Source organism: Trachemys scripta, chromosome 5, assembly GCF_013100865.1.
Source record: "Trachemys scripta elegans isolate TJP31775 chromosome 5, CAS_Tse_1.0, whole genome shotgun sequence".
NCBI classification, from domain to species: Eukaryota; Metazoa; Chordata; order Testudines; family Emydidae; genus Trachemys; species Trachemys scripta.
In genome coordinates, this window is record NC_048302.1 from 8,861,349 (window position 1) to 8,874,700 (window position 13,352).

At 40.4% G+C, this 13,352-nt stretch overlaps 1 protein-coding gene across 1 annotated transcript in view; it reads right to left on the reverse strand.

Moving 5' to 3' along the window:
- Positions 1 to 13,352, reverse strand: part of TEX15 (testis expressed 15, meiosis and synapsis associated) — a 64,473-nt gene that overhangs the window by 19,049 nt on the left and 32,072 nt on the right. Inside the window, exon 6 of the mRNA XM_034772726.1 lies at positions 160 to 8,105. Coding sequence (XP_034628617.1) covers positions 160 to 8,105 — 7,946 coding nt within the window. The remainder of the gene's footprint in view (positions 1 to 159; positions 8,106 to 13,352) is intronic.

Here is a 13,352-nt window from a genome sequence, read left to right on the forward strand (position 1 = left end):
AGTTTACTTTTTTGCTCTAAATTCAAACTCAGAATCATTCATCTCCACAAAGCACAATCTGATGCACACCTCTGCCCTTAACTCAGTATCCGTATGTAACTAGCACTACAATTCTGTTTTAAAGATAAAGCATTTTGAAGTATTGAGGAATTATCTTACCTTTTGTTTTTTGCAGCTGGAAGGAGGAGAGCTTTCTGTATACTCAGGAGTGTCTCCATGTGAGGACACAAAACTAGGTCTTTTTTTCTGGCACTGAGAGCTAGCTTCGATGATATACCCTGGAGCTTGAGTTTCACACACACTTTTTTTAGTTTTAGTCAGATGCATTTTCAGGTCTCCCTTTCTTTTCAACTGGCAGGTCTTTCTCCAATTATTTAGCATCTGATATATCAGAAGAGAGAGGACCGATTTACCTTTTTTGGCACAAGCAAACTTCATATGCTCAATAGTTTTCATGATTTTCATAATATGAGCCATTTTTCCTAAATCTTTCCTAGCAGCCAACATTAAATTTTCAAGCAACAAAGAAAACTGGTTGTAGTTGTAGTCTAATTCAGTCACAGTGCTCCCATAGTTTACAGATATGGTATAAGGTACACACTCAACATACGTGAAGATAGAAGGTTTGGAATTTTGTATTAATTTTCTTGTTTCTGAAAGTTCTGAAAGTTCTCTGGTGAGAAGGTGAAGTGCATAAGAGCAGTTTATGGTTTCTGCATAGTTGCAAATAATGTCCAGCTCACTCTTCAGATCAGAGATGGCAGACTCTACAGTTTTACAAAGGTTGTCCATAGAATTATCTTTCAGAAATGAAAAGGAAGACATTTTCTTTTGGCAATGTGCCAATTCAGGAAGAAGCGATAAATCAAACCACAACAAGCTTCGAAATCTCGGTTCATCTGTTTTTCTTGCTATTGAATTTTTAAGAAAGTGAACCGTTTCATACATCATTAGTACTTCAATGTAAGTCTCAACAGCTTCAGGCTTTAAAATTACAGCATTAATGCCATCATTTTTCATTGTGTCTAACACATTTTGCTCTGTGATCAAGATTTTACTGACCTCCTCCTCCTGCAAAATCTGAAAATACATTTTTAAGCTTTCTAAATGTCCTGTACATCTGAGCATTAGCTGCTGTAACTTCTTGAGGTCTGCAAACTGAGCTTCATCTAATATTTCTCCAACACAGCAAATATCAGGATGTGAAAGCAAAACAGTGAAGAAGTCAGAGTTTTCATCTCCATGTTTGCCTTTGTTTTCACAATATTTTGACTTTTCTGTATCATTTTTGTTCTCAGTAATATTGTTAGATTTTTCAGTTCTAAATTCTTCAGCCACATATTCATAAACTTCATACAGCTTGGAGAGAGCATCTTGGTTTATTTTGCACAGAAGTTGTTTTTTCTTATTGGGAGAGGCTTTATTTAACAACAGACGTCTGTCTTTCCAAACAAGACTTTTAGCAGCATCAAAAAATATATGCTCAAGGCCAAAGAGTGAGGCTTTCATATTTATTGATTCACAGGCCTTTATAAAGTTTATCTTTGTAGATATAATTTCCATTATAACCCACAGATGGTCCTCTTTTTCGGCATAGGCATGAACATCTGGAAGGTTCCTATACGTATTTATCAGTTCCACAGCACTTTTCCTTACAGTTTCCAAATCTTCTAAAGTATCTCCAAAGTTAACTCCACAAGTAAAAGGCACAGAGAGGAAAAAATCTAAGCAATCAGAATTATGTTGTATCACAGCTTCACACTCATCAATCTCTCGTCTGAATTTCAAGAATGCATAGTAAGATTTGTTTTCCCACCTTGTTTTTTCAAAGAGCTCTAATAACTGTTTATGGTAGCTCTGTAGCTCACGAAAAACATTGTACTTCAGCCTTCTTTGGAAAGCTGGAAAGAAACTGGATTGTTGTTGATACCCTGACGGCCTGCCAAGCAGTTCCCCGTACAGGGAACCATCATACCAAAGCAAGCTTCGAAAAGTTGGCTCCCTTTCTAGAAAGCACTTTTTGTTTTCAATGAACTGAACTGTTTCCATTATCATTTGGAGTTCCACCAGTGAATCTACAGCATGTGATTTTAACTTGGATTTACAGTTATTCCATAGCTTTCTTTCAACCAGTAACTCTCGGGAAACCAAGATGTGCTTAAATGAGCACCCTTGCTTTTCTTCAAAAGCTTTAACAAATGAAGGAAGAAGGTTATCACAAATTGTAATCTGTTCCTGTAATATTTTCAGAGATGATGTTTCATCTGCTTTTTGTAAAATATTTGATATTTCAGTTATGAAAGCAAGAGATTTCAGTTCCGTCCCCACTGCTCTATGCTTGTTTTTACTATTGATGCCCTTACGTTTGTTAGGATGATCATCAAAGAGATGATCTGCATTCAGTTTAGTCACATGGGCTGTAAGATTCTGATGTGTTTTGCTTGGTAAGGCATCGTAAGTCCCAGTAATGCTTCGAATACCTTGTTTTGCCATGATTCCTGATTTCAACTCTGAGTTAATCTGGCGATCTTTGTTAGTGCTTTCTTTCCAATCTTCATTTCTTTTGACAAATTTCTTATCAATTGGCTTCCTTAAGACAGGTGCAGTGAAAGCACTGCTGTTGTTTGAAGAACTCTGAATGCATTTGTATTCCTTATTACAGCTAGAGTGACCTTCTCTGTGTGTTATACTCTTTTGTTCCAAAACGACCTTAGCAGAGGATCTCCCAGGTACATCTTTTACCAGATACAGATTTACAGGTGATTTCGCTTTGCTTTCCACTAGCCCCGTTTCCTTTATTTTTGGAAATGTATTCTGTCCAACTTCCTGCGAAATGTACTGATTTGAAAATGGGGCCAGAGCATTGTATACTAAGGACACAGAAGATACATTCTTTAAATAGTTCTCTATCTCTATATTATTTTCTCTCTTATATAAAATTTTTGCCAGTGGTTCCAATTTGATAGTCTCAGTAACATGTGTCTCCTTTTCAGCTACTTTACTGTAATTACTCAGACAACGCATTTCTGCATTTGAAGTTTCTTTTCTGTCATAGCCTCTATCTTGCAGCTGGCCGCTGAGAGGTACTGTTGGTGTTTCAAAAGAATGGGTCTCTAAAAGTCTCTCAGATGAAATGTTCGAGCTCATTTTCAAAGATGCAGCTTTAGCACTAATAATTTCGTGGTCTAATGGAACTTGAGATACATTGGTCTCATGTTTTCCTCCTGCTGCAGGCATCAGCCTCATTGAGCCTGAAGAAAAGTTTCCAATACCAACACTCTGATTTGTGGAAATACCCCCACTGCCAGCAGAAAACATAGTCTCTTTTTCAGTAGAAAGAATACTGTCCAGGTTTTTGTGAGTAGCAGAGAGTGTGGAAACATCTTGCTTGTTGGTGTTTGCATTTAAACAGCTCTCTGCAGCTGTTTTTAATAGTGACGTATGTATGACAGCATTCATCTTTACATTAGTCTTACAAGCTCCATCTTTTCTTTTGTCTGTACAAAATCCTACAGAATCATCCCTTTCGACAGGCAAGCTCAAACGTTTTGAGATATTTTTGTTGGTAAATGTATTTGCTTCAGGGATATGGTCTTGTCTTGTTACACTGCCACATCGTCCAGCAGTCCCTTGAACATGAATTTTAGATGAAACATTTACAAAAACCTTGTGTTCCTTATTAGTTAGTTCCATATCTTCTAGCCCAATGGCGTCTAAACCTACAGAGTTTTCAGAGACTGTTTGAAGTTCCGTTATTCTTCTCATATCTCTCACACTGTCACCCTCAAAAGCCAAATATGCCTTGCATGTAGCAGCTGAAAACTGACTACAAGTTACTGAAGAAGCCACAGTTAAGTCTGATTTGCAATGATGTATCTGACTTATAATATCTTTCAACACAACAGGTGCACAACCTGTAGTGGACCTTGCGTCCTTGTCTTCCTCTGAAACCATTTCTCTCATTTTATCCCCTTTATTTTTAAACCTTTGTTTTATTGGCATACATGTAACTGTGTCACCTGCTTTCTTAAATGCTACAGTTCGTTTATTTCCCTTTATGTTATACTTTCTTTTCTGAGAAAAGTGAGCAGAAGAATACTTCCCAGTTGTCAAGAAACTATGCCCTTCAAGATCACAGCTTTCCCATAAGTCGTTACATATTATTTCATAACATTTTGGTAAGCGACCCTTTTGTCTTTTCTCTCCAACTTTAGTTACAATTTTTAAAGATTTGAGAACTCTCCTCTGAGCTTTCCTTAAGTGAAACATAGCACCATCTATTTTTTTGGAGAGACGCTTACTTTTGCATAAGGATGCTTCACTACAAAGAGTATTTAGAACATTTTTTATGTGTTTTTCAGACTGTGCAAGTGTTTTCATTCGTCCCTCAAACAATAAAGAAAACATTTCAGATGAATAGTGTTCTTTCTTTTTACCACAAAGTTTTGAGTTTCTGTATATAGGTGAGCGTGTTGAAGCTTTCTGAGACCTCATTTTATTTGTTAGAGATTTATTATGTGGCTGTTTTCTCTTAACTTTTGATTGCGCACCTTTTTTACTCTTAGATTCATTACTATTATCTTTTGGTTTTGTACCGTAAAAGCTACTTCCTTTATTCAATACATCAGAATCAGTAACAGGTGCAGTGAAAGTTTTGCTTTCTTTTTCAGGCATATGACTATCTGCCTCATGAACACAGATAGGTAGGCATGTTTCCATTTTATTTGTAAGATCCAAATTCTGCATATATTCTTCACTTCTTTGCTCTCCTGACAATTCCATATTGACTTCTAATCCTGGAGATTCAATTGCACATCTCCACATCTCTCTTGCAATTCCAATGTTGAGGGGGCTGACTCCCGGTTTAAGTATGTTGGTTATTGTAATTTGTAAGTCAGGCCACACAGTTGTACTTAGAGATTCTGTTTTATCTTCCTTTGTGCAAGATTTTCCCCCCGGTGAACAATGATCTTCACTTTTCTCTAATATCAGCTGGCCAGTGTTTCCAAACAAACTTTCCCAGTCTATACGATCTGCCAAGTCCTGATACAGTGAATCAACCTCCTCATCAGATCCAGCTTCATGACTATGTGGATTTTGTGGTACTGAGAGAGATTCCTCATGCTGCTCCAGAGGAATTTCAATCTCACTTTCAAATTCCAAGCCCTGGAGAAAAACATCCTCACATTTCTCCTCTATCATCTGTTTAAATAGTTCCTGCACACTATTTTCATGGCAAGAGGAGTTTTTCTCAGAAATATAGGTTTCCTCAGGTTGGGAACATCCTCTTTCTTGGTGTTCCACATTTCCAGAAGGTATGGATATGGTGGTGATTAGCATAACAGCATTCTGCTCTTCCCATTTCTGAGCCCCTGGCAGTGCTGCAGGTCTGCACAACTCTGCTGTGGCAGACAGCTCTTCTGATTCTCTTTTGTTATCTGGAATAATTCCCTTTTCCTTTATAAAGGTGGCAATATTTTCTGTTTCCATCAAATATGCTTCGGTTAATGCACCTCCTTCTTCAAAAATTAAGTTTAAATCAGAAGCTGATCTTTTTAAATCCGGAAGATGAGGAGTGTCACAAACTTCCATCCAGATTCCTGGGACATCGCTAAATTCTTTTCCAAGTTGGCATGTGTGCATTTGGTTGAAATCATTAACATTTATATCGGTCCCCATTTCCTGATTACAGATCCAACTCTGCTCTTCATCTAAAAATGCAGCTCCAGAAGCATCACTCTCTTTGCTATCCCTACAGAAATGTTTGTCTAATGACACTAGCTCATTTTCTCTACGGAAACATAAGCATTCTTTATTGAAGCAATCTCTCAATACTTTGTCTGTTCTGCAGATAGCATGAGACAAATATATCTGGTCATTCACTGTTTCTTTGATGGAAGAATTGCCTTTTACTTCTTTTGTAGCATCTTCTCTTTTACCTATGCAATTTCTGTTTGTAATTTCAGTTGCTGAATATATTAATTTATGGGCCTTTATAGGGCCTTCATCAACATTGGCTTTTTCAGAAAGCAAACTGTCTGGAAGCTTACGTTGGTGAAAGTTTTCTTCACCAACGATTTGATCACTAGGAATAGATTCACAAGCAACGTGATGACAGACACACTTGTCCTCTTCCACTTTGGCATATTGTTTTCTCATATCATGTTTAAAAAGATGCATTCTTCCATGGACACCAATGTGTAAAGTATGATCCTGTGTATCAAAACCCTCACTATTAACTTCATAGTCTCTGTTTGAGGTCAAAGTATTTTCAGCACAGGTTAAGTAAGAATCTGTTGACCTGTTTCCTATTTCAGAAGTATAATTATTTTCTTGGAACTGGTTATGCATTTTCCCATTATATTCTGTCTTGCCTTCATGAGATTTAATATTTTCAGAATGTTGGATGCCTATCTTCATGCCTTTATCATCATGCAAAGACTGTTCAGGAGTATGTCTTTGATTATCCTCAAGTACTTTTAAATTAATAGATTGTGATTCCTGACATTTCTGCCCTCCTTTCACTGAGGCATATTTATCCCTTTCAGAATAGTTCGGTTGTGCTGAACCCTGCCCTTTATCATGTTTCTTAAGTGAGTAAAGACCATTACACACTTCATGGGAAATCTCAGATTTTTTATTTGCATTATTTTTGTTCTGTGCTACTGACATTTTGCCCCGTCTCCACGCATGAGACAGAGATGAGTGTGGCCTTTGTTCTTCTCTTTTTTCGAGGTCCTCTGCGGGTACTTTCTTTGAATTTCTGTTTTGACAGTCTGCAGAGAAGGAAGAGAAAATATTCCCTACCACTGATGGCATATGGGGATTGGAACCCTTTTGAGATCTGGAATACAGACAGCTGCTTGAATCTGCAATGCTGTGAGGCATGGCTTTGGAGTGTGTGTTGCAGGCAAAGTTAGCAAGTAGCACTGATGAAACTGACTTTCCCATTGACACAGACTGGCACTTTTGATCAGGAGGAGGATCATTATGCCTTGACTTTTTAGTGAAACTTAAGTTCTTTTTGCTATCATGAACAGGTAAATGCTTTATATTGTTCTTATGAAGATTGGAACTTTTTTCTGTGTAGCAGTGGTCTGCTTTGTCTTTCATGGCCAAACTCTCCTGCAAGTCTATCTCAGGTTTTGGGTCCCCAAATGGAAAAGATGAACATTTCCTCAGTTGTTCTCCCATTGTAATCTGGGGTGTTTTCAAGTCTTTTCTATCACAGATATGGTTCTCATTTGCTGTGATATGCTTCTCTTCAATAACAGTTTTTGAAGCAGGATGTGTGTGAACATCCTGCAATGCAAATGGCTCCACTATTCCTTTAGGAAGTTTTGTTATGCTGCCAGCCACTCGCTTGTTTTCCACAGCGTGTTCTTTGTCTGCATTTAGTGTTGATTTAAACTCTTTTATGAAAGCTGCCTCTTTCCGTGATGCTTGCTCCACATGTCTCTGTCTAAGTTGACCATGTTTTGGGTCATTAAGCAGAGGAGGTTCTTCAGGCGAAGGTATATTTAAAGTGGCTGATATTTTCATTTCTGAGTTGAGATAGTCCAGCCCATTCTCAGGTGTTGAATTCCCATGAAAAACTGCCTCAGTGTTTTGTTTTCCTGGGTTTCCTTCTCTTTTCTTTAGTCTTGGATCCATAATGAGTCTTGACGTAATTACAGAACTTGAACCACTACTACTGTAGGCAGCAGAAACTGTGGTAAAATCATCATTTGAAATAATGCATTTTAGATTCACCATGTGGTCATTACTAATGATTCCATTGGTATCTACAGCAGCCACAAGTGGCAGACTTGACTCATTTTCTTGCACTGGTGATGAATCCCACCTTCCATGTATGATATGTTCCACTTGGGTATCATGGGCTTCAGCTACCGAACCATTCTTGTTCTGTGTATTTTCACAGGAGGAAGAAACTTTTGGGCCAAAAGTATTCGCCTCTGAATTTACTTCACTGCAAGAAGAGCTTTCCTCAGGTCTGAAAGCAAGTAAATTTACAGGTTGCCTGAAATGCTCATAGATTATTGTAGCCTGAGCGCCTTTACCGATCCTTCTGGCTACTGTACAGTTTTTCCATGAGCCTCGTCTTCCTGTGAAAGCAAAAAGAGAAAAGTGACAATACTCCAGAGCTAAGGCTGCAAGAACAATTTTGACCCATTTCTAATTTAAGAAAAGCCCAACCACTTTTAATCTGAATTTTTTTCATGTTCTGCCTAAAGCACAGGAGAATTCAAAATGGTTGTCAGTGAAGGGGATGGCTTTTTAACACCTACATAAAGACCTGCCTTTTCTCATCCAGGCCCTTGTCATCTTGCATCTTTATTACTGAAACATTCTTTCCTTTGGCCTTGATACAAGCTTCGCTTTTATCCACTCAAAACACTGCTGTGCAAAGATCATTTCCCTTGTTCCTCGTTTTGATCATGTCAACACTTTTTTTGCATCCCTCCATTGGCACCTTCTTTTCCACCGCATCAAACACAAATTCCCTGTCTTCACTTCATGGTCCTTCATGGCCTACCCCGACCTTACTTCCCTCTTATCTGCTATCAGTGTATCCACTAACATCTCTTCTTTGCCAGTGATAGTAGCCTCCATTACCCACTTGTTACATTTAAAACATGCACCTTTGTGCTTTCTTCTGTTCTGCCAATCACACATGAGAGGAGTCCCCCATAAACACAGAATCACAGAAATGCAGAGCTGGAAGGGACCTTGAGAAGTCTTCCTGTCCAGCCCCATGTACTGGGACAGAACCAACTATACTTAATATTATTCCTGACAGGCGATTGTCTAACCTGTTCTTTAAAACCTCCAATGAGGGGGATTCAACAACCTCCCTTGGAAGCCTGTTCCAGAACTTAATTACCCGTAAAGTTAGAAGTTTCCTAACATTTAACCTAAATCTTCCTTACTGCAGACTAAGCCCATTACTTTTTGTCCTACCTTCAGTGGATGTGGAGAACAACTGACCACAGTCCTCTTTATAACAGTCCTTAACATATACTTATCAGGTCCCCTCCTCAGCCTTCTTTTCTCAAGACAAACATGCCCAGTTTTTTAACCTTTCCTCATAGATCAGGTTTTCTAAACCTTTTATCACTTTTGTTGTTCTCCTCTGGACTTCCCCCAGGTTGTCCACCTCTTTCTTAAAGTGCGGTGCCCAAAATTGGACACAGTACTCTACCTGAGGCCTCACCAGTGCTGAGCAGAGTGGGACAATCACCTCCCATATCATACATATTTGTTAATACATCCAGAATATTCGCCTTTTTTGCAACTGCATCACATTGTTGGCTCATATTCAATTTGTGATCCATGATAACCCCCAAATCCTTTTCAGCAGTACTACTGCCTTACCAGTTATTCCCCATTTTATATTTGTACACTGCTTCCCAGGATAGAGTCCCCCCACTCAGCATGCAAGAATGGCCTACCTTATTTGTTCCTAGATGTATACACTGACATTTAGCCATATTAAAATGTATATATCATTTGCTTTACACCCTGTTTACCAAGTGATCCAGATCGCTCTGTGTCAGTGACCTTTCCTCTTCATTATTAACCACTCCCACAATTTTGGGTCATCTGCAAACTTATCAGTGATGATTTTATGTTTTCTCCCAGGTCACTGATAAAAACGTTAAACTGTATAAGATCAAGAACCAATCAGTGTGGGACCCCACAAGAAACTCGCACATTTCATGATGATTCCCCATTCACAATTACATTTTGTGATCTATCAGTTAGCCAGGTTTTAATCCATTTGATGTGTGCCATATTCATTTTATATCTTTCTACTTTTTAAATCAAAATGTCATGTGGTACCAAGTCAAATGCCTTACAGAAGTCAAGTATAATTACATCAACACTATTACCTTTATCAACAAATTTATAATCTCATCCTCCCCGCCAAAAAGATATCACATTAGTTTGACACAATCTATTTTCCATAAACACATGTTGATTGTGAAATCTCTATTATCCTCCTTTAATTCTCTATTAATCAAGTCCTATATCAGCCACTCCATTATCTTGCCCAGAATTCATGTCAGACTGACAAGTCTATGATTGCCTATGTCATTCCATTTACCCCTCCATTTTAAATATTGGCATAACATTAGCTTTCTTCTGGTCTTCTGGAATTTCACCAGTGTTCCAAAACTTATTGAAAATCAACATTAATGGTCCACATTTAAGTGAGTGGAAACTTGGGGTATGCAAGACAAATCCGACTCCTGAAAGGGGCACAATAGTCTGGAAAGATTGAGAGCTACTGCCATAAAGGTATAAAATAAGAATATTAAAAATCTAAAGGAATACAATTGGCCCAATTCCCACTTACATCCATTAAATAACATTGTAATTCTATTGACTTTAATGGGGCTACTCCTGATTTACACGTATATGTATGTTATTTAAGAACCAAATCCAAGCAATTAACCACATACATTTTGATACCTTTATCCCTGCAGGTTGCTCTGGCCTCCAGTACTCTTCAAGAGTCGGTATGTCAGTATATACCATTAGCACAATAGTCGGTATATACCATTAGCACAGAGCGTCCTGCTGCAGCCAGTCCCCAGAGCACCACGAGACAATGGGAACACATCCCGACTCCCTGCATGCCGCAATGGCTCCCTGTCAATTGCTAGATCTAAATCAAAACCTTGAGCTTTAAGGGTTTGGGAATCTGCCTCTCCCTGGGATCACTTCGCTCTCTCCATTACAATGACCTGGTTGCACTCAACTGGACCAATGGAGTTATTAGCGATAAGGTTGATATGTGGAAGCGGTGGTCAGAGACAACTGAGCAGCCAACCCATTGTGGTAGAACTCCCACCAGACATAGACTGACAACGGATCTCATCACATTTAGATCAAGATGTAAGACTGATCTTTTTGACAGGGTTTTTCCCAATACAAAACCAAGAGCAGTTTGCTAGGGACAGAAATGAAATTACAAAAATGAAAAGAATGATTTAAAAATAGCTTGAGGTAATATAAGTGCACCCGAACAGCTTTTCCAAGAAAGGGAAGCAGAATTCAGCCCTGTGGACTACTTGTTCACATATGTAATTTTTGTCTGCATTAAGGTACCACTAAAGAGGTGCTTTGCAGATAGAGATCACGATTAGCAGGAGCTAGGAGTCTGTGGTGAGTCTGCATCTAATAATCCTGCAGAAAGAAAATAGGCAAATTTCTGTTAACATATTGAATGTCCCTCTTACTGGGTTATTGAGCATGGAGCACATAACACTATTTTTAAAAGATCTGAAGATCACCTTTATATGCAGTAAATATGTTTTCTGTATCCTTTATGTCTTTAAAAAAAAATCACTGTGTTTACAGTCCTGCTGGAGAAAAGTCCTCAATTGTCACCAGTCACTGATCAGTGAACCCAGTTAGGTCCCCCTTCTCCTCATCGCCACATATGTTTATAGCTTAAAATTATAGGCGAAAAAGGGCACCTCCATTATATTTGAAGGCAAATTCTGCCCTTACATATGCATGCACAACTCCCATCACTTGCAATGGGAGTTTGCAGTGGGGTGGCTGCCCCACTCCAACAGGCAGGGGTTAAAAGCAGCCCGGGAGAGGGCTGGGGCTGGGAAAAGCAATGAGGGCAGCTGAGTGAGTAGCTGACCAGAGGTGAGGCCAGCTCAGTCAGGGCCCAGCTGGCCCTGATAAGAAGGCTGGAGGGCCAGGAGTTGTAGGAGTCTCTGGAGTGAGAAGGGCCTAGCTACCTGGGAGCACAAGGTACCTGAGGTGGAGCAGGGGTGGGGAAGGGCAAAGGGAGCTGGGGAGCTCCAGCCTGGTAAACCCCCAGGCTGCAGGCCTTGGTGAAGGCCTACAGAGGTACTGGGGCTGCAGAGATACAACCTGGGAATAGGCAAAGGCAGTAGGTCCTACCCCCTTGCCAATGATGAGTGGCCATTACAGAATGCCGTCTGCCCCAGTGAATGGGTGCTAGATGATGACTGGCAGAAGCCACTGAGGCAAGGTGGGGATAGAGGGTTGGGGGTTCCCCTGGGATGGGAGACCCAGAGTAAGGGGGTAGTGCTGGGGCAGAACCCTGAGGAAAGGGGCACCAGGGTCCGGGAGGAACACGGGGCCTAAGGCAGGTGAGACACCAGCCAGAAGGAGATGCTCCGGAGCTGGGAGTTGAGCTAATTCCCAAGATGACCAGCAGGAGGCGCCGTGCCAGTGAGTCTCACCTTGCTTCAGAGTTGTATGTAAGTGTCTAATGGTGCACTTTGGTTCTTATGTTGTACACTTAAGCAAGTAATTTCTTGACAATAGCAGTCTTGCTCTCTACAATGTTTATTCTTGCAATTACCATGTACGGTTATGCATCTAACTCTAAAAGCAGTTACTGCTTTGGTCAGAGGTTTTGTTAATCTCTTCTATAAAACAATAAAGGATTCAACATCAAATATCAGTGACTCAATACTCAACCAAAGATGGATCCCCTCCGCACTTTGGGTTACATTCGTAAACAAACTTAGGTGCAATGATGCTGAGTATTGCCAGGCCTAACTCTCAGGCACCTAGAAAATCAGTGGGATTCACAAAGCCTGAGTGCAGGACTAGGCTCCGTATACAATGAATGGGGAGAGATGGGGGATTCAGAATGGGACACACAAAGGCCAGCACACTTAGCAGCTCCTGGTCTAAGCCAGCCAGTGGGAGATGCCAACCCCTGCCCTACTAACAAAGACAGGTACCTAAGTCTGGGCGGCAGGGTAGTGCCTCCCTCTGCTTGGGACTCAGTTGCAAACCCTCTCTTGGTGTTAGGTGCCCACACTGTTGGAAAAGGAGCTCCCTCGTTATTTTTAGGCCAGTGGTTAGGGTACTCACTTGAGATGTCTGAGAACCATGGTTCAAGTCCCCCCTCCACCTGAGAAGGGATTTGAACAAGAATCTGCCACAGACGGGGCGTGCTCTAACCACTGGGTTATGGGTTATTTTGATGTGGCACTCCCTCAGTCTCTCCTGTTGCACTCTAGATAAAGAGTCACCAGAGCAGGTGGACTGGATCCTGGTACTCCCACATGAGCACACTAACCACTAGCCTAGTTTTGAAGCTGTACCACGGTGGATAAATAATGAAAGACGCATTGGGCACTCACATGAGAGGTGACGGATCCCTTCTTCCCCACATTTGGAGGTGGGGACTTAAATGGGGGGGTCTTCTACATCTCAGGTGAATACCCTAACCATCGCCTGATGTCTAGTGTAAGCTTCTCTGTAGGGGCTTCCCACTCCAGTAGGCAAGGTCAGAGCACACTTACTGGATCGGGTTCCACAGGTGAGTTAGGTGGAGGAACACTTGT